The 21,857-nt window shown below is 38.9% G+C and overlaps 1 protein-coding gene across 1 annotated transcript in view; it reads right to left on the bottom strand.

Moving 5' to 3' along the window:
- Positions 1-2,125: 2,125 nt before the first annotated feature.
- The window catches only part of MME (membrane metallo-endopeptidase), a 41,005-nt gene continuing 21,273 nt past the window's right edge, over positions 2,126-21,857 (bottom strand). Inside the window, exons 13-22 of the mRNA XM_010020227.1 lie at positions 21,249-21,347; positions 20,574-20,654; positions 19,506-19,609; positions 17,436-17,494; positions 12,054-12,173; positions 11,241-11,374; positions 8,858-8,923; positions 5,202-5,297; positions 4,858-4,934; positions 2,126-2,225 (exon numbers count right to left, since the gene is read on the bottom strand). Coding sequence (XP_010018529.1) covers positions 2,126-2,225; positions 4,858-4,934; positions 5,202-5,297; positions 8,858-8,923; positions 11,241-11,374; positions 12,054-12,173; positions 17,436-17,494; positions 19,506-19,609; positions 20,574-20,654; positions 21,249-21,347 — 936 coding nt within the window. The remainder of the gene's footprint in view (positions 2,226-4,857; positions 4,935-5,201; positions 5,298-8,857; positions 8,924-11,240; positions 11,375-12,053; positions 12,174-17,435; positions 17,495-19,505; positions 19,610-20,573; positions 20,655-21,248; positions 21,348-21,857) is intronic.

Here is a 21,857-nt window from a genome sequence, read left to right as displayed (position 1 = left end):
TCTGTATCTCCAACTACCAATATGCTCTTCTGGGTTTTTTTTTTTGTCTGTTGGGCAGGCAAATGAAATGCAAGGTGTATCTGAAGTGTGCTGGTGCACTATTGAACAGACAGCAGAACTGAGCCACCTGTATTTACTTTACTCATGGATTCCTAAGGAATATATTGTATTTGCTATTCTATTCACTTGTCATTAGTGAATCTGGATTTATCAATTGTTACATTTAATACTATATTCTATGTATTTAGTGATCCACTGGTTTATTTAGTTACCCTTTGAATTTCTTTTGTATCCTTGATGGGTGTTACATGTCTAGCTGTATGACAGGGATAATGGTACTTCCAGTTTCATAGTTTTATGGTCCTTAATTTGTAAACGGTTGAGTTTCATTTGGATGTGTGATGTTCGAGATGGAGTATAAAAAGCACTCTGACAAATGGATAGGAGTGAAGAAAGGGGCCCTGCAGAGAGGGGAAACCCTGTTAATGCAACTTTTTTTTTTTTTTCTTCTACTGCTTTTCTCTAATTTCTGCTGTTTTTCACTCTGCCTCCCTTTTGTGGTTAGGAGTGACTTGATCATACTGTGGGGAGAAAGTCCTGGAATAGAAAGCCTTCTGCAGTCAAGTTTGCTGTGATTTCTATAGGTACTAAATGACCTATTGGCACCTGCTTGTAAACTAGAACAAAATGATGTAAATTCTCCTTGTGTTGCTTGTTACAGATGCTGAGGTGTGGTGCTCAGGGTGAGTACAGAAATCTATTTGCAGAGGGGAATTTATTTCTACTTTTTTATTTCCTATAAAGAACACACATTGCATTTGGCTCATAATTTCAGTTTATTATCAAAATGTTTTGATCAGATGACAAACTCGGAAAGCTATAAGGAACATAGGGTTTTAAATACACCTATTGTAGCAGTCATCTGAGGTATCTGGTACTTATTTTTGGAAATCTGTTTGCTTTGATATACAAAGCAGTAAGTTCCTTTGCAATCTGCATGAGGATGTTTAATACATATCACTGCAGATTTAAAGCATTTTGCCTTCTTACTTAAAGCTCCTTTTGATTCTTGCAGTCAGCTGTGCAGCTGCACTGATGTGAGGACTGACATCATTCAGAACATGTACAAATTATGTGCAGGATCAGACCCTAAACACTGAGAAAGTCAGCCTGAACACTTGAATATTGACATACTCCATTGGAGAACTCAGTTTTATAGACTTACCTTATTGCCTGATACCATGCTTTACTCAAATTTCCCAGTTCTATGCAGCCACTGATAAAATATATCACAATGCTTCATGTCAAAAGTGTAGCTCAGATTTAAATATAAAAACTATGATTTATACATTACTAGAAACTTTAAAAAAGACCAACGTCAGAGAAAGCAAGAAAAAGCTTAGAAAACTGTGAAAGGGTCTTTGATCACAATCTTACAGATTATATGTTCAATAATTAATAAATTACCTACAGTTACCTACAATTACCTGCAGTTTGGCTGGAAAGCAGTAAATAATCTGTTGTAAATAGTGACTTCAGGTAGTACACACTGAAATAAGTAGTGAGTTACTTAATGTAAGTACAGCAGATCTTTGGACTCCTCTTGTATGAATGATTTCAAGTAAAAAATGGTAACATTTGGTAGAATAGGTATAACAGCACGGGGTACAAAGTCTGACACTTAGGATATAAACTGTTATTTCATTATCATGTTTTGATGTCTAAAACTGTTACATAGTATTTCCTTCCTCCGCTTGATCAGAAACACCCATTCACCCACCTTTGGGAGGTAACTTGTTACACTTTGACATGTTAAAATAAATCTAAAAAGCCATTGGTCAGTGGGGACCAGGTTTAACTACAAGTGAATGGTACTGTACGCTGTCCAGTGACTTAGATTCTACATGGTTCACTGTTACGAAAAGCAGCCAGTCAGCTAGAGCAGCTAATTACTGCATCGGCATTAGTCCTTTATTTGATGTTTTGGGGTGTGATTTTGTTGGTTTGCCTGTTTACTAAGAATTACAGTGAGTACTTTAGCATATTCTTCTCAGTTTTCTTCAACTTCTCAAAATAAGTTCAAAATTTCTGTAAAGCTTCTCAAGATGAAAGGTTTACACTTCTGTCACCAAACACGGCACTTTTTAGCAGGATCCATGTAGTTTCTGTTGGTGCATGAAAAGGCTTCAGAAAACTCTGGAGAGTTCTGCAATGATCCTATGACCCTTTAAAACAAAACAACATCACCTTGTAATTGTTGCTTGTCTTTGTTTAAAACAAACAAGACAAGCCACATTTGGTAACTTCTTTTTCTTTTTCTTTTTTTTTTTTTTTTTTTTTTTTTTTGTGTGTGTGACCTCAAAATACTGTGTGAAATGCCTGCATTTCTAAACTCTGACTATTGCTTCCATTTCACCTCAAGCAGTGCCTGTATTTTCTCTTTGCAGTTTGTATGGTCCCTCATGAATCCCCCCAAAGAACAGAACCTGTCCTTTCTTCATTACTTGCTCTCACAGAAATTCTCTTTATTTCACTTGGAACAGGTTAATTGCTCGTTGTTGGTTTACACTGAGAATTTTTTCACATATGTTTTGGTGACAAGTTGCTTAGTAAAGGGAAAGCAAGACCCCTGAGGTAGAGGACTGCAGTGTAACTTCTCAGTAAATGTTCATTTACATTTTTACACCAATTAAGTTTTAACCAAGATCACATTGCTTTTCTGAGCATTCTTCACAATTGCTCCAGTGAATGAGTTTCCTGGAAAAAAGACTCATACAAAGAACAGCTTTCAAGTGAATATGAGGACATTCTAGTTAAAGCAGTTTTAAAATGTGTAATTGTGAGCATACGTCGATGTATCCGCTAAGAGTTGCTCGTTTCTTCAGAAATGGAAATACAGCATGCACATACAGTCATGCATTTCAGTGACATTGCAACGCTTCATTGCTCTTAAGGACCAGAACTGCTAAAATGGGATTTTGCCAGAAAAAGCAAAAAGTATTTTGGGTTTAATAAAACTCTACTTAGAGTTGTTAATAACAAACGGATAAACCAGTGGTGGGATAAGAATCCTGCTTCGTTTCCTAATAGCCCCAGACCTACTGGGATTTGGTACACAGGAGGGGCTTGACCTGTATCTGTTATTGTACTTGCTCTGTTTTAATTTTGCGTGTTAATATTCATATACAGATTCTCTTTCACCTGTCTTTGACGATTACTCAATATAAGGCATCTTTCTGTTAACTTCTTATTTATCCAGTGGACAAGAGATTCTACCTGTCCAGTATTTAGAGTTGTTAGCCCATGAACTAAGTTTGTACTGTGTAATTAACCATGTTTATGAAGAGCTGCCTGTCCTGTGTGTAAGGAGAAATAGCCTGCAGTCAGTGTAGCAGGTGTTAAATGACAAAAAACCCATTCCAACCCTCCAAATAATAAAAAAGGCACATTGGGAGCTATTGTGTCATTTAAATTGTATGTCATCAGACAGTAATTTTGTGTGTATGTCTCATACTGAAATGCTTCCTATTTTAGAGCTCTTAAGGAGGCCTCACCTGAAAATTACTTCACGTTCTAAAAATGTTGATATGGTTTCTCATTAATACTCGTGGAATTCCATATGAACTTTATAGCCTTTCATACTGATGTAAAAACAACACATGATGTAATATATCCAAGATACACACAAATACTGTTACATAAAGATGCTGAACTAGTGAACTTCAAAGGGCTTGTGACTTGTACAAATGAGAAGCACAAAGAGGAGGCATGGTTCTGAGGAACTTCTATAGAGCCTCATCAGCATTACAACCCAGGGTGCTGAGGATGGGACTTGAGGCATAAACTGCCTCTGAGAGGGATCTGGATACAGTACAAAAAACACCCACAGTGAAACACTAGTCAAGTAGCAATTGAAGGAACAGTCACTGCTTTCAGTAAATATTTGAGTATGTGGGATAAACAAAATAATTCTGAAAAGCCTTTGAAAGAAAGATACAGGAATTAATGTACTGACTGGTACCAGGAGAGAAATTGGCTATTGTATACAGGCGTCCTGGAGATGATGCAGCCTTCCAAAGCATGCTGTGATGGCTACATTATCACTTGATTCCATGTGACCAAACCAATTTACTAGAGCAAACCCTCTCTTTTCTTTTAGTTACACTACTGATGACTAGGTTGCTCTGACTTCAGTTAAAAAGCAAAGGCCGTAGTCTGGCCCAAAGACTTCCACCCTGATCAGCCAAGTTCCCTGCATGACTCTACTGAACTTAAGCCCACCTCTCCTCAGGAAAGCTGGGTGAGTACACAAGGCAGAAAATACAAATCTGCTTATTGCATCACAGCATCAGGCTTGTGACTGATTGAGGGGCAGTGACCTTCCACCTAAACCTCATTTCTGTTCCTCTTGCAAGATAGAGCAAATAGTGACCTTGTATAACACCTGCAACACAGCGGAGCCCCAGGCCTGGGCTGCAGCAGGTATTCTGAGAAATGCTGTCCACTCTGTTGGTGCAGAAGAATGTCCTTCTACCTCTAGATGGCAAAGGTCATTTTCTCTCATGTTAGTACTGCTGTTTAAAATTTTTTTTTCCATGCTTGGAAGAGCAAAATCCTTGCACTCCACAGATAACTTGAGACTTTTCCTGTGACTTTATTGGAGGATGGAAGTTCATCCATCAGATGGCACAATCTGTCTGTCTTTCTCTTAACCATCTCCAGTGTCTGTATATGTGTGCATGCCTAAATCTACCCTGGTAAGTGCAACCTAGCTTTTTGTGTAAAGTTATTTGAATTCTATAGCTAAAAGTTGTGTTGCACCTAGGAAGTGCAGTGAAAGTTATTATACATGCTGACCTGAATTTGCCTGGGCTGTGCACATCAGTTTTGATGGAATTCACAGCATATTCTGGTCTGTATGTTCCACACCATACCTAAACACATAACAAAGAAAAGCATTTGTTAGCCATAAGATTGTCCAGGAAGGGACCTGCTCTCATTTTGTGGCTGAACTACTTTATTTAGGGATAACAAAAATTACCTAACAATATCTTATTTTCACTACTTTGTAGTGAACATTGCCCAGCTTAGCAACTCTGCCAGCTCTTAGTAAAACTGTGGTCAGCCTACTCTTTCCGACTTACTGTTAAACTGTAACTTCAAGTGATTTTCAAAGCCTTCAGTCGAGAAGTATAGAATACCTGTGCAAAGTTCAGGAAAAACAGCTGTTTATGGTTCATTTCAAGACCAGGTAGAAGCTTTTCTTTTCCGTGCTTTTTCACAAAGTTTTCATAGGCCTGTAGAATGAATTGAGTAGAAATGTTGTAACTTCCAGCACAGACAAGCAAAATGAAATGATGACAAGGAGGAACATTCTTTGACATAATCCATCATGGAATACCTTGGCCATCCATGTCATCACGTTCCACCTTTAAGCAGTAGATGACAGGGACATTTCTTAGTACTGTGATAACAGCAGCCTGACTGAATCAAGGAAGCTTTGCCATTGGATATGCCTTACAGTACTGTTCTACAGCAGGTTTAGTAAAGCTGCCTGAATTATACAGAGAATTATATATTATATATAGAGAGAAACAGGCCTAAAGGCGGCAATTTATTGTAGCAAAAAGAAGCCAAGGCTAATGGAATAATTTCAGTAAGATGTACTGAAATCTGGGTATTCCAGGCATACTTGGAATAACAAGATTTTTGCATAATTACCCATCTTTTTACAGGGGAAGAAATTAAGAATGCAAAGGAAGACAGTTGTGTTCTGAAATACAGTAGCTACTGAAAGTTCATGCTACTTTTCAGTGAGCTTTATAAAAATTAATGTATTAAATTCCACTGGACTATTCCAACCCTGGAGGTGTTCAAGCCCAGGCTGGACAGAGCCTTGGGCGACATAGTTTAGTGTGTGGTGTCCCTGCTCATGGCAGGGGGGTTGGAACTAGATGATCTTAAGGTCCTTTCCAACCCTAACTATTCTATGATTCTCTGATTCTATATTTATGTGGCAAATCCCTTCACAGAGTTAATGAATGACTGCATAAAGCAAGGTGGTTCTGTCTTTAAAAAGTAGCATATATTCTGTAACAGAAATGACTGTGATTCTCTGATATCTGCTGAGGGGTGGGTGGCAAGCTCTGTACTAAACCTGCCTCCCAACTTCTGAGGTTCTGAACTGCCACTGTAAAGATTCATCAGCAGCAGCTTTGTCTCCTGTGGGTTCTGTGGGTCAGGCATTGCCACCACTTACCCTCTGTATGTACCTTCACATGGAAATGCATGCTACTGTGCTGCTTCCTAAGGCACAGTCCCAAAATGAGCCTACCTGTGGCATCTCACATGATTTTGGGATTCCCTTGTGTGTGTATCCCTGGCTGAGTGACTCGGCTGGGCAGCCCAGCCTGCCTCTGCTCAGGGAGGCACAAATGATCTCCAAGACAATCAAGGTGGGATTCTTTTCTCCCCTACTTGTTCATCTTTCTCTCTTCCCCTTCTTCTTTCCATTAGACTGGAGAGATGTGGAGTAAAAAGTTGCAGCTGTGGCAAACAATTATTCTTTTCTCTGATTCTACAGAGCACCTGTATTTGCTGCCTGTTTACAGTTCAGTTTTCTTCCAAATGTTTATCACATAAATTTTTTTTTTTTTTTTTTGTTTCCCCCTCCCCGCCCCCCACCTATTGGGTTAGAGTCTAAAATACCACACTTATGGTAAGATTTGCTTTCCCTGTACGCAGTGTGGAGTTCTAGGATTCAATATTACTGGCACAAAACTGATTCTGCAGGGAGAAGACATGAATCTTATCAATATCTAATGGCTTGGGTTTTTTTGGTAGATTTTTTGTTTTCCAGTGTGATTTTTTTGTTTTGTTTTTAAGCAAATTGCAGAAGACTTTAAAAGCTTTCCTTAGTAAGAACAATTGCTTTCATGTTTCTTATGTAGCCCATGTGCGAAACAATGTGTTGTTAGTATATCATTACTGATAGAAAGATGCTAGCAAACTGGAGAAATGTTATGACTAAAATCAGTGCTAACCTACCACACGAGGTAAGCCAATCAACTGCACAAGTGCAAGTTGAGGAACAAGTGGTTAACAGGTCTACTGAAAAGGCTCAGAAGTTTGAGTGGATAACATGCTGAACAAGAGCCAGCAGAGCCACAGTATCACAAAAAAGGCAAGTGGGATGTATAAACAGGAGTGCCTTATGAAGTAATCCTTCTATGCTGTTTGGCCCTGGCCAGATCTCAGCTGGAGCCCTCTGTCCAGTTTTGGGCACTGCACTTTTAAGAAAGATGTGGACCAACTGGAGAGAGGCCAGAAGAAAGCAGCAAGAATGAGCAGAGGTCTAGCAAACATGACCTTTGAGGAAAGATTGAAGGAATTGGGTTTGTTTAGTCTGAAGAAGAAAAGTCTGGGTTTTCAAGTATGTAGCAGTCTTCAAATATGAAACTTGTCGCAGAAAAGAAAGGAGCAGATTGCTCTGTTTCCACTGTTGAAAGACATGATGGCACTTGAGGAAGAGGAGGTAGCGGAACTGCTCATACGGTATGTTTGAATGATACAGAAATGGTTGATTCTACCTGCGAGGAGGTGGGGGTGGGATGACTAGGTGGCCTCTCAGGATTCCTTTTGGACTTTTTTTTAATATTTGTATGATGTAATAATAATTATGAATACCTAATTCTTTTTTTTTTTTTTAATACTTCTGACCTAGTTTTTCTCTGGCTACTCTCATTCCTGTCAAAAAGTGTCCCCTTTTGTGGGTTTGTACTGTTTGGCATTTTTTAAATGCCTAAGCGTTCCAGTAATTGAAGATTAGACTAATCTAATATGCCCTACTGACACCTCTTTTAGGCTTCCAGATTATTCTTCAAACTCTTACTAATAATTGTATTTGCCCTCAAAATGTGTATATTTCTAGTAAATTAAGTGTTGCTGATGGCATTGTTTGCAGAAGCTGTGATGATAACTTTGGGAAGTGTGAGTTTGCCGGTGCATCCTAGCAGGCACTTTGTTGAGGAATGACAGCACTCTGGTTGTCAAGTGTTGAATATTTTTGCCTTAGAACAAGGTGCTCAGGGAAGGAGAGGGAGGATCATGTTGTTAAAGCCTGCAACCACCAGGTTTGCAGGTAATAGGAAAAGTTCATGGAGAAGCTGACTTGCTTCTTGCCTCCCAACCCACAGTCACAAACAAAAGACCTCTGCTGCTTTTGCTTTCAGTCTTGAAGCTGGCCACTCTAAGAAGCTGAGTATTTCAGGAGGAGAATGAAAGGAAAGCCCAAAAGCCTACGAGCTCCCACAGAAAGCTTAGCATAAGGACTCCAGATGTCACTGATATCTTTGTATACCTGTACAGGGGACCAAAGTCACTTGTACAGGATGATATTTTGAACAGTTTTTGAACAGTGAATAGTGTTTCATGTAGGCAGAGACTGTTCATGGATCAGGAGAAAGTAATTCTCTCTCTCCTTTGTGGCATAAAAAAGCTACTGAAGACAGATACCCAGAGGAAGACAGCTGCTCAGTATCATCAGAGTAGTTAGGTGATGGTCCAAGTGTGATTCATTAAATGTTTTCATGCTACATATTTGTTATTCACAAAAGGAAAAAATAGAAGTCAGCTGAAAAAGAGAGCACTAGGAACAGGTAGCATATATCCTGAAAAAATTAACAGGAGGAAAGAAACACGATAACTGGTCGGTAGTTTTAAACTATGCCTCGATGACGCAGTAGGTATGGTCCTGTCCCTAACACAAAAATAATGTTTCTTCTTCAAAGGCTCTGCAGTTAATTTTCTTAACTTGTGATGGTTTAAGCTAAAATTAGGAAAAAGGGATACTTCTTACCTTATATGCTTGTCTAATACCGCCGTTATCAGCAATGTTTTCTCCTAGTGTGTTGATTCCACTCAGCTGTAAAACAGAAAGAAAAAGTACAGATGTCTGAAAAGAAGAGCTTATCCAGGACCTGTAATCCAAACTTTATGGGTTGGGTTTGGGTTTTTTTTGGGTTTTGTTTTGGTTTTGGGTTTTTTAGGTTTTTTTCCCCACTTTTTAAAGGCAAGAAGTCACATAAAATTCAAAGTTTAGCAGAGAATTACGTGAACATCTCTGAAGAGTCTTTGCCTCGTCTCAAAATCTGTGTGGATACTATTGTTCCCCCTTATCCTTCTCCTTCCCCTACAGGCAACTTTCAAGGCTCTCATATCCCTTTTACCCAGATTTTCTGATGCTTAGTCATTGTTCATTCCTTCTTCCTATTTTTATCATATCTTTAACTCTTAGTTTCTTACTACAGTTGCAATTAGAGGAAGTGGACAGAATCTGTCTGTATAGTCTACATATTAAAATCCAAATTCCAAATAGCTGAAATGATCAGTTAGCAGCTGTCAGCAAATGTGCTAGGAAGTATTTTTCTGTGTATTAGGCAAGTTAGGTAGCAAGATACATAGAAGGTATCTATTTAGCTCGTATAGTATTCTTAAGTCAGGAAAGTGTCGGTGAAGTATCACTAAAGATGGTGATGCTTTGGTAATGGAGAATCTGCAGTTTAAATTTTTTAAAAAGCTATATTTTTAACCTTTAGCCCAAGATACTGGGCTATGATATTCAAAGCTGAAAAACCTGAATTGTCATTAAATTGAACTCAATGTGTGGAAAAAATGGCAGAAAAGTATGTTCATGTATTCTTTTCTAGTTTTACTGGCTTCTTTGAGTCTCAACAGTTTAAGACACAGATCAGGAAAACCTCAGGGCTGGAAGTTTTATCTTTACTCTGTATGACAGAATATATTGTCAGCCTCTAAAAGCCCAGACAGCAGCAGTCAGAGAAATAGCTTCTTGTGTCTTCTCTTTTACCACTTAACTGTAGGAGGTCCCATCCAAGAGAAATTCTGTTCCTTACAGAAGAACAGCTGGTAGCACAGTTGAGTGCTTCATGTGGTGTTATCCACTGATGTCCAAAATAAACAAGGTGGATGTTAAAAGTAGTAAGTAGTCTTCCACAGTGCAACACAACTGAGGGCTCCTGTCATAAGCTGTTTTACTTCCTTTACTGAGCAGCAGTGATCCAGGGGCTGACACTCACTTGTCATGTCACTTGCGGTGCGGAAGATGTAGAGCTGTGAACTAAGTACTGAACTGGTGCAGGATGTACCTCGGCTGCCAGTGGCGGCAGCTCAGCTAGTAATAGTGGTACAAATCTGCTCTGAGTAGCTCTGAAGTTGGTGTACTCGAAGCCTGGGGCAGTAAAATCACTATGGGAGCAGGGTGGGAGTACTGTGAAGATGATTAAATTGTCTGTAGATGATGAAAGAGACAAAGCGGGTGCATTAGCAGAGCATTTGGTCACCCCTGAAATGACATGCTGTGAAGTGCTGTGGTAACGTACGCAGGGCTGTCTCCTTCCAGCAGCAGTTTTGCAGCTTGCATTTCCTAGGAAAGGACCAGTCTTCTGTTCAGTGTATCATCATCATCTGCTTCAGTGAGTTAAAGGAATATTCATCTTGTTGGGACACAGAACAGACTGATCCTGCTAACTGTTCTCATGAAATTTCTTCTGGGCATACACTGAATGCCTACTGATGTTAACTGTGCAGAGTGCTATGAATGCAGTCACATTTAGACTGTCTGCCTCTCCTAAACCTGCAGACCACCTCTTCCTCTCCTACCATACCCTGACTTTTCTCAGACCTTTTAGCTCTGTAGTACAGATTTTTCTCTGGGGGAAAGATTAGGAAACTGAGTGAAGGAAAGCAGCAAGCAGGATTTGTTTTGTTGAGGATATATATTATTTGTGCATCAAGCTTTGTGGAAATCTGGTTCAAACTTTTCCCCCCTCCCCTGTTCCTTTGTGGAATTAAGAAAGAGCGTAAGAGCATTTGAGGGCTCAGAAAGGCTTCTAGGCAAATGCTTCTACGAATGCTACTCGTTCATAACTTGAGTCCTGCCTCTTTCAAAACAGCCAGGGTATGTGTTGCATTTTTACCACTACCTTTAATTTTAACGATCTGTTTTGCTCTCCCCTCCCCCTTTTTTTTTTCTTTTTTTATTTGTTTGGTGTCTTTTTTTCTTTTCCTTTCTCTCCTTTTTTTTTCTTTTAATGTAGGGGCGACAGTATTAGCCATAAGCTAAGACAGCATTCATGTAAATAAGAGTTTGCATGTTTAGGACATAAGATTTCATGCTTCCTTATTAAAAATAACTTTGGTAGTTTACAAATATGACATACATTCTGTCCACCTGCTAGGTCCCATGAGAAGTTTCCATACTGGTACACCATACACTGGGATAGCTCCTTAAAATTGCTTGCCGATTCTTCAGTCCACCAGTCTACAAGGTCTCCATTCTCATTAAAATTTCTGCCTGTAATAGTATGTTAACAGAATTATGTATACAGGAAAAGAGGGCTTTGATCCAATAAGAAGGGTAGCAAGTAAACAGATGGTAGGGGTTTTTTTGGGTGGTTTTTGGTTGGTTGGTTGGGATTTTTCTTTGTTAAGAGGGATATATTTCAGTAGAGGAGAAAAACCAAACAAATTCGGATGGAATCAGCAGATGACATTAAGGCTCTCTTAGGAAGCCTGGTACAGTTCTGACCTGTTGTTCAATGCTGGATTGACCATTGTGCAGGTCTAGAAATGAACAATGTGGCTGGGTAGCAGGTCTTATGGCTAGACCCTTCAGTTCATGCCTGTACCAGCATAGTGATGCACCCTGTCCACAATTATTTATGGTTTGTGATGGTTTTTGATGTAGCTTTTGGGAAAAGCAAGAGACCAGCAACTATATTAAAAGCCCTTGTGTGCCACGGGCCCACATCCTGGGCTGTTGCTGAAGCCCAGCAGCTATAGGAGTGTTTGCAGGATTCCTTGAATTGTGCTTTTGGGGAATCATCATGGGGAACAATACTGTAAAGCCTCAGAAATCCAGATTTGGTCTTATATATGGAAAGTTCATCTTAACTTTATCTATCTCTGGAATGATTAACCACTAATGCATGTCAAACATTGTAAGTTTTGTAATTAAAAACTTGGTGTCTTACCATTGTCATCAAAACCATGTGTGATTTCATGACCGATGACCATGCCTATGCCACCATAATTCAGAGATCTGGGCTGGGATGCACTGAAGAAAGGGGGTTGCAAAATGCCAGCTGGGAAGACTGCAAAAGAACCCACAACACAGTTAAGGCCCTGCCTCATTATCCTGTGTGTGAGGTGTAAACTGACCGGTTTTATGGGCTTCAACCAAGGTCATGTTCTTCCCTGAGATTTACCAGCAGCAGTAAGTGAGCTGACACAGGGTAATGGCTGTGGGGTAGCAGGCACAGCTCAGCAGGACCACTCCTCTCTTCAGACACTTGCAAAATCATGATCTGCTTTTACTTTGTCTTTAACTGTTTTATTTTGCAAAAAAGCAGTTTACTTTTCCAATTTACAGCACTTACCATCTCAGAGTCCTGCATCATTAATAAATAAATTTAACAACATCATGAAAAGCGGGAGAGTGTTCCCCTAGAAGAATAAATTACTTGATAATTGTCCGCATATAAATCAACCTCAGAGAGAGGACTTTATTCTTCCACTGGAAATATCAGTAACTCCCACTACAATCAATAAAAATAGGCGAAGTTAGCAATGAAAGAACTGGAACAAAGCGGTTCTTTTCACCCACTTCTGTGCTCATTTTTCTACACTTTTAAGAAACAAATTAGTAATGAAATCATCTTGCAATTGTGTTTTTTTTATAAAAGGAGAATTATATAAATTACTCAGTTACACTTTGTTTCTCATGCAGGCCTCTTCAGCCTGTTGGAACAATATAAAGTATTCTCACTGAATGAGATATATCTATCTCTACAAAACTTGAACAAAAACAAGTAATTGGATGAGTTTTCACACACAAAAAGAAAGAAAACAGATACTTCCTGCATTTCAGCATAAATCCATTAGAGTTCTAGTACTTTCTTTCAAGAGGAGAAAGAAGCATGGGAAATTCTAAAATAATAAACAGGTTAGGAAAAAGAAGGTGTTTCTGCTGTCCTGTGCAAATTACTGCCTATGGTCACAGTAACTCTGTTACATCAATAGCTCAACATGGAATTAAATATCAAATCTCTGGATGTTGTTATCAGGAAGTACTGACAGTAAAGACAAGAGTGTAAATGTTGTACTGTGTGGTGGGCTGTTTTGCTGACTGGCAAAACGGAGCAATACCTGGAGTGCCCAGCATCAGAATGCTGTTCTTGGAGATTACTGCTAGCAAAGTGTTTACTCAGAGTGCTCGCGATGGTCCTGGTGGCCTGGAATATTGCAACTGTAACTCACTTGGAGGTCAGTCTGTCTTTTGCTTGAAACCAGGGGACCATCTTCCTTCCCTGGAGGCAGACAGTTTCCTGGGACTTTCAGTTCCATTTAATTAATACTCTGTCACCTCATCTATTTTTAGAGTAAAATATCAGAATTCATAGATGTTATTTATTTTTAACTCCACCCTTCTGAAAACAATATATTCCATGACTTCTGTTACACAATACAGGTCTGTAGTGGATAGGCATTCCTCCCACAGTAGGATACATTTCATGCAGAGATTTAAAGAAGTGCAGTTCCTTTGAGATCTAAAGGGCAGATGGTACTTCTCAGCTTTGTGAATATCCAAGGCAGGAAAAGACGTGGTATTTCCCTTAATCTGTGCAGCCATGGACAAAAAAAAAGCCATGCTGCTCTTCTTCCTGTATGTATTTGAGAACAGTAATGCCTTTACCAGCTGACTGTCTCGCACAGTATCCCGCAACAGCTGGAAGCACAGGGCAGTTCAGGTTTGCATACCTGCCTGTGGGTCAGGTAGCTGGCACCTGAAGGAACACATACTGGGCCACCTTAGTAGCAGCAGTTTGGCTGATATTTCTCAGGTTGAGTGGCTTCCTGGTGATCAATGCTGCTGATGGAACAGCGAAGATGAGACCACATTAAAGTGTAATAATAGAGCTCTAAATTTCCTGTGCATCATGCACAGAACTCCTCTTTAGAGGGATTTTTTTTTTTTCTTTAAAAGCATAATACTAAACTAATTCAGACATCACTTAAGGTCACACTGATTTAATTATCCTGTGGCATGCCATAGTTAAAGGATGAAGTAAGAATTTATGGCTCATACTAACCACCAGTCACTAGTTTCAGTCTCCCAAATCATGATTCCTTTCCTACGAATCACTGAATGAAGCTGTTTTAAACAAAACCTTCTGAGCAGATTTTTGAGCTATATGTTCAGTTCTGAGCTAACTGCTCACTTAACTTTACCTCCTGTCAAACTGCGCCATCTTGCTGTCCTTAACCAAGCAGTGCTGGTTAGTTAAGTCAACATGGTTTTGTCTCCGTGAAGTCTGTCTTGGATTTCACAATGCTTATTTCATGTTTTACCTTTAGAGCCCACTGCAAAGCCAGAGCAGCTTGGGTTAACTAGAAAATTTCATGGACCTTGGCAAGTTATCATCAAAGGTTTGACTATGACATAAAACCTAAAAATAGGTGAGTGTTGTAGGCTGAATTCCTGTGCTAACAGCACCATCTGTAGTGGACTTCATTCTTTTGTTCTGCTCATAACTGCACCAATGCAAGGAGTTTTCTCCATGCCTCCTCATTCTCATTCTTGCCTGTGTGATGATGAGGCTGACATTGATGCAGTCTCACTGTGCCCAGAGCAGTGCTCTCTGTCATTCTGAAAGTGCAAGCTATTGCAAAGACACAGGTGACTAGTAGAAGGCAGGATCATATTTACAGAAATCTGCTTAACGAATCACCTGACTCAGTAAAATCAGAAAATCTAGGACTGCAGGACTTTTTTTTTTTTTTTTTTTTTTTTTTTTTTAAGCCTCTTCAATTCTTCAGTGGGGTCAAAAATAATTAAAAAGGAAAAATCCTTTTGGAAAGCTTGGCTTAGTTTGTTGATTTCTTCCATTATAAACCTGATGCTTTTTCCTTAAACCTGCACTTGCAGATCAAGACTTATGTAATCAGAGGTGCTAAATGAACTTCTGTCTTTTTGCACAGAGAACACCAATTGTGAAGTTGTTAGTATGCTGTTTTAAACATACCCTGCAAAAGCTGGAAGAAGACTGCATCCACTTGACTTAGTGTAGCGGTACTTGCAGACTGAACAACAGGGAATGCTTTTTTTGCCATGTAATAAGATACTTGGTCCCAAAGTAAAGCTTCGGATCACCACTGCTGCTACTGGAGTCTGTCTGGTAGTGGCAGTCGTGCAGATCAGTGACATTATTTTGACACTAGTGTTAAAAGAGCCCAGGGAAGATAGTAGCTGACATTTTTCACCTTGCTTTAATGGTTTGTTTGATAAAAGAAGTGGAATTATATCAGAAGCCATTAATGAAGTCTGAAAAGAAGTGGTAATTTCATCCCCAGGAATGAAAATAATGTCTCCTCCAAATATTTTCTTTGGAGTCCATAAATAAACAAGAAATAATAGTTTCATTTCTGTGTAGAGCCCAGCAGGACAAGGGTGTTTTGGGGTTTTGGGTTTTTTTTCCTTCCTTTTTTTGTTGGTTTTGTTTGTTTGTTTGTTTTGGTTTTTTGAGTTTTTTTTTTTTGTTTTGTTTGTTTTTGTTTTGGGTTTTTTTTGTTTGGTTGGTTTTTTGGGGTTTTTGTTTGCGGTTTTTTGTTGTGTGGTTTTGTGTTTTGTTGTGCGAGGTTCTCCATTTTTTAGAGAATTATTTTCAGGAGTTAATGTGTGGATTATAGTACCTCACTAATGGCTTAGAGAGGACACTGCAATGTATGAAATGTGAAAAATAACAATACTTGCAGAACAGGTCTGACAGAAATATTGTGAGGCATAATTAATGTTGAAAACTCTGTGGCTCTTGCAGCACTGTGAAGAGAGCTGGTATGGTTCACAAGATGACAAACCTCAGTGCTTCCATGTGGTTCTAATCTTTAGCTGAAATGGATTTATTTATTTTTTTTTTAGTGTCATTAAAAGCATTTTAATGCCTTCTATCTTATTTTTAACCATAGATAGTTTTGGGTAGGCTGACATTACAAATGTTTCTACTCAAACGTATTACAAAACCTATTTCACTGTACTGAACTTTTCTCTTATTTTTTTCCTTGGTTTAATCTACCAGGTTTCCGTTTTCATTTTTCCAGCACAAAAGAAGCAGAATTAAATGCCACATCAGCAGTGAACTTGAAGTCATCTGGAAGACTTTAAATATTAAGAACAGCAATTAAGGATGCCTCAAAATTCCTTAAACTTTTCTCAAGCCATATTTCTTATAAGAGTGTATGTCAGGACTTTGCATTTATGATAGCTAACAGTTAAGGCTTGCAATTTAAATGGGAATACTTAAAGTAATACTAGTATGAAGCTCTGATATGCTGTGGCTCATAATTAGATCTTGAAGTGGTGAATAAATTCTGACTTTTGGGGAATGCTGGTTTCATTGAGCCCAAATATTTGTTCCAATTGTCATTATTATTTCTACATAAAGAAGGTGGTGACAGAGCCATGTAGGCTCTCTGTCTGCCTAGGACTTGAAGCAGGTCTGGACCAGTGACCATGTGCTCCAGGAGCAGTGACTCGTGAGTTCTTGGTCTCATGACACATGGGACAAGTTTGCTCAGCACAGATTATGTGAAGCTGATCACTGGATTCTGTCTGCTGAGCACTAGATCTTACAGTTACGTATGGGAAAGTGCTGAAAATGAGGAAATAAAAACTGAGAATAAGCTGGGTTTTGCACTAATACTGTTACTTCATCATCAAAAGCAGAACATTTGTTGCCTTGATAATATGATTTGCTTTAGACTGGTCTCACACTCTGCAAATTACCTTTATGGAAAGCAAAGCATACTGCTTCAAGTACAGGGCTTTGTGATTCTGGCCTGTCATGTGAAATGTTACCGGATTCTGAGCAGTTCAGCCAATGAACTAGTGTATTTATTAACCAGCAGATGAAATGCAGCATCATTCCCAAAGCCATACTGAAGAAGCTCGTACAAAGAAACTGTGAAGAGGCTATAAGGAATGGAAGCCATGTGTACTTTATGGCAGGAAGCTCTGTGACTTTTCTGTTAGCCAGGTAAAAGTGGTGCCGTACTCCCTCTTCATCCCTTAAAAAGAAAAGACTGGGCCCACCAAATTTACTTGATTGTTAATCTCACTACTCCACACTGCCGTTGTTTTCATGGCTGAATCTCAAGCCTCTGTCCTTGCTCTGCTCAAAAACAATCCAAAACAGGAGGAAATGAAAACACTATGACTGAAACCTCTGATTTTGCTGCACTGAGGCCGCTCTGCAACCCCTGTATTAAGATTGTTTTGCTTCCTGATTTTATGAATACATATATATAAATAATTCAAATACATTTAATCTGTATCCAGTTAGTAAGTTGGTAGGCCTTACCTATCTGATTTCTACTTGCTGAATAAAAAGCATTGACAACAGCAGCTCCACTTATCCACCTAGTAACAACAGAAGAATAAATGTTAGAATTTCAGTTCTTAGTGGCAGAGTTAATGATTACTGGAACAAACCCAGAAGCTGAGTAACAGAAGCAAAGAATAACTGAGGCTGGAACTGGGGATTGTCAAGTCCAACACCCCAGTGCGCTTGACCTCTTGCTGTATGTCAGACACTCCAATCCCCTAATCATTTCTGTAGCCCTTTCACTTTGTTATCCAAACCGATTAACAATCATACTTAATTTTTGTTTCTATTTCTACTCACACTGCAGCATTGCCCAGGCAAAATTTCACATATAAAGAAACCAAAACACAGAACCTGAGGTTACAAGGGTATATAAACATCTGGGGGTAGTTGAACTTTTTTTAACGCTGCTTACTTAAAAGGGTTTCTGTGTCACCTATCTTTGTCAGATATCCAGCTATCTCAAATACCAGTGCATTAGGAGTATTAGATCTCAGGCGATTATTATTTTTTCCTTAACATAGTTTCTTGAGGAATGAAGGTAGATGCAGAGGTCATCGTGAGCTCTTGTGGGAGAGGCATGGCTTGATTCATAGTCCTATGCTTTAATATAAGTAATACCTACTTTTCTCGATGCAGGCTCTCAGCATTACTTTTGGGTCCACCTCAAGCCAGGGGAAGTAATGAGGTTTTTGTTTGTTATTTTTTTTTTTTCTTTTTTTTTTCCTTAGTTTACAATTTTACTGGCTCTCATCAGTGATCATCCAATGGAATTCCTTGAATCAGAAGCAGGGCTAGTGTTTTAATGTGGTTCACTGGTGTACACAATATATTTTGGAAAAGATGCTGGTGAAAGTGAGATAATGGTTCTACACAATAAAATAGTTGGGCCTTATATGGCAGAAGTTGTGTTTCCTGACTATGTGCTCTCTGAGTGAAATTAATTTCTGTGAGAAATTATCTATTTGATAACTATTGCATATGCCAGTCATCCACTATGCAAAGTATTGTAACAGTGGCTATTGCTTGATTAAGTGAAAATTAATATGCAGAATAAATTGTAACTATCAGAGGATTATCAATTGTGGTTGATACTTCTAGGCTCACTTTAAGTAATCTTTGCATGCAATTAAACTTAAAGTAGTTAGTCCTAACTAATACACACTTGTGAGAACAAGGTGGCTTGTCCATTCAAGGTTTCAGTATCTCCAAGGATGGAGACATGGAGATCTCACAGCCTCCGTGGGCCTTTTGTGACAGGGTAAAAAGCTTTCCCTAACATATAGTCAGAATTCACGTGTTCCACCTTGTGTCTCACTCCTCCGATCTCTGTGCAGCTCCAAGAGTCAGGCTTCTCTATATCTCCTCCCGTTAGGTAGTTGAAGACAGCAAAAGCCCTTCCCTCAGTCTTTCCTTTTTTAGACTATACAAAGCTAGTTCTGATAGCCTCTCCTCAGCATAAGTCCAGCTCTGCAGCATTTATTCAAGTGAACAGTCCTGCAGAGTTAGTATGGCTTATGGTAACCAAAGTAATTTTACTGATATGGTTTAAACAGGAAGAGTAGCCAGGACAGCTAGGAGATGTGCCATCTCAGTCTTTTTGTACATCTACATTCCACATTAATATTTTAATTCAGAGCAGGAATACATTTCTGAAGTAAATTCCTGCTCATCTTCACTGAATCATGCTTTCTCTTTTCTCATGCAGTCTCTGAACAAGAGGAGCAAAATCCTCAGGGATTAAATTAATCTTTCAGATGAATTTATAAAAAGCTGCTCTCCAGGAGTCCACTTCATCCACTCCAGGAGCTAAGGGACAAGACTAGCTACTACAGAATACTTAACCTTCTACACCATCTCCCTATTTCTTTGCCCTCCTTACTAATGTAGGTCTGGCCTTTGAGAAATGAGCAATGCCCTCTCACCTGCCCTCCTTATGGAGAAAAAAGTGCAGAAGGAAGGTCGTTACATCATCACCAATTACCCTGTAGGTACCTCCTATAGAAACTGGGTGAAAGACTATACACAGTATTTTTAAATACTTACTCTTCTTTGTCCACCTTTTCTCTAAGCTTTTTCAACCTTTTCTTCTGGGTAAATACTAAATTTTGAATAATGTTTTCAAAGTAGTATTCTTCTTTGTAGTCCAGCTAAAAAGAAAGAGAAAAGTACTTAGAGGTGGTGTTACTGATTTGCAATAAAAGACACATGGATCTGGAAAATCTAGTCTTTAGCATGATGAGCTGAGCAACGTTTTTAAGAGTATATTTTGATCTACAGCTTGAACTTAGTTGGCAGTGCTCTGCTACATCAGAGTTGATATTGTAGCTAGATATATGTTAGCAGCTGCATGATTTTTCCCAGAGATCTTTATTCCCTCTTTATATATGTATTCAGAGTGGAGTTCAGCATTTGCTGATTTGACCCTAACCTCTGGGAGCTGCTTGCTTGAAACCAGTAGGTGCCAGCTTGGCCAGCTGCAATTCTGCCTTAGAGAGAACACATGAATAAGGCTCAAACAGTATTTTAAAAAGCATACTTTGTTTATACATCTGTAGTTTTCAAAGTTAGAACTTTGACTTGTAAGACATGCTCTGCACAAAGATACATATATGCTAGACACATAACGGAATTCTTACAAATGAACCTATGGGGTAAAAGAACACTGAGGTTACATTTTGCAGTGAAAAAGCTCGCATGCAGTTTAAATTACACAGGTCATCCAATGTCGTGCTTCAGGGACTAATCCAAGCCATGGATAAAAAGGCACAGTTCCTAAATTATGTGTACTTGCATCCACTTCAACCAATGTTCCATCAGTTCGTGGCAGATTTAGAAATACTGGACAGACCACCATTGGCTCCATGTTTTATTCCAGCATCATTCCTCTAGAATTCATTCATTCCCTTGAAATATTGTCAAATACCACGATCTGCACTGGATCAGCTGTACTACACTGGCTGTTACTACATCCTTATTTACACCTGCGCAATGGAGCACAGGATTGACTTACTCCGTGCAGATGCAGGTGGTTTGGCTGGGCTATGAAGGCAAATTCACAATTTTTTCTCTTAAGAGCCTTTTCTAATTATATTGCTTATTATGGATACTTACCTCCTCATACTCACTGTTCAGCTTATTGTCATCAGTCACGATCTCATCAGGATAACCAATTCTCTCCCTAATTGCTCTTGCCTAGGGATAAGATAATTTGATATCCACAGCAAAGCCAGCCAGATTTTTAAATCATCATAAATTATATAATAAATGCAATATGGAAGCAACTGCAGAAACCCCAAAATGTTAATTAAGCACAGGTTTTGTTTACATTTTTTTTTTACTCATTGAAAGCACTGTAAAGTTTATAGTTAATTATAACAATGGAAACTTCTAGAAAGTATGTTTTGTTCCTTACTTTATAAGGGAACTTACATAATTGTTTACAGGACAGCCAAACATACTTCAGCTGCACTTTTGAGTTGAAAGGGCGGTTTAAAAACAGCTGAAATCCTGAAATATTTGACAACATCTAAAATAGATATAAAATTAATACCTGGGTGTTTCATAATATTAGTACTTTATAGGAAGACACATTTACAAATTTCCACAAATGTGTACAGTTTGTCTCAGTTTTGGGTCTGTATCCAGACTAGCTCCCACATCTACATTGGAATGGAATAATTTATTTAAATGTTCCCAAATTCTGACAATTTGAAGTCCTGAACAAAGTTTTTTAACACACACCTCAGTTTGATAGCCAGCATTACTGATATTTATGATTGAACTTACTTTTTGTTCTGCTTTGGTTTTGGTTTCTGCATCCATCCAGGTAAGCTCATCTAAGGTTTTTATAAAAACATCACGTATGTCTGCAATCATTTCCTCAACCTTCGAAAAAACATCAGAATGTTAAAAATCCATATATAATGATCCAGTTCTTTTCCCACAGTCTTAGTTCATTTATTACAGACTTTTTCTTCTGCACTAGCTGCTTGAGTGTATGCTGTTATGGGCCATACTCAAAACCTGGAGCTCAAGCTTAGTAGTACGTTTAGCCTGGCCTATGGGAGTGAAGGGAATGGGTACGAGCTCCCAGGGCAGTGTAATTTATTCAGGTTACAAAAAATCTGACAGATATCCATCCGCTGGGTGTTGTGCATCTGGTCAAATTATTGTGTAAATGTTGACCACAAAAAATGGTGTATCTTAAGCCTGGATTTCAGTAGGAGTGATAAAGAGTCAACTAAGGCTTAACTTCAGATTAATTTTCAGCAATTTCCTGTGTGACTGAAGATAAACAGACATATCCAATTGTCCCTGGTCCAGTGTTGCCAGGATGTGAACTAGCAGCAGACTCAAAGAACAAGCAGGGAGCGTTCATTTCAGTAAGTGCTGCTC

The sequence above is a fragment of the Nestor notabilis genome, unplaced genomic scaffold (assembly GCF_000696875.1).
Source record: "Nestor notabilis isolate BGI_N333 unplaced genomic scaffold, ASM69687v1 scaffold31708, whole genome shotgun sequence".
In the NCBI taxonomy this organism is placed as follows: Eukaryota; Metazoa; Chordata; class Aves; order Psittaciformes; family Psittacidae; genus Nestor; species Nestor notabilis.
Note: the sequence above shows the minus strand (reverse complement) of the source record. Positions and strands in the feature narration are given on the sequence as shown.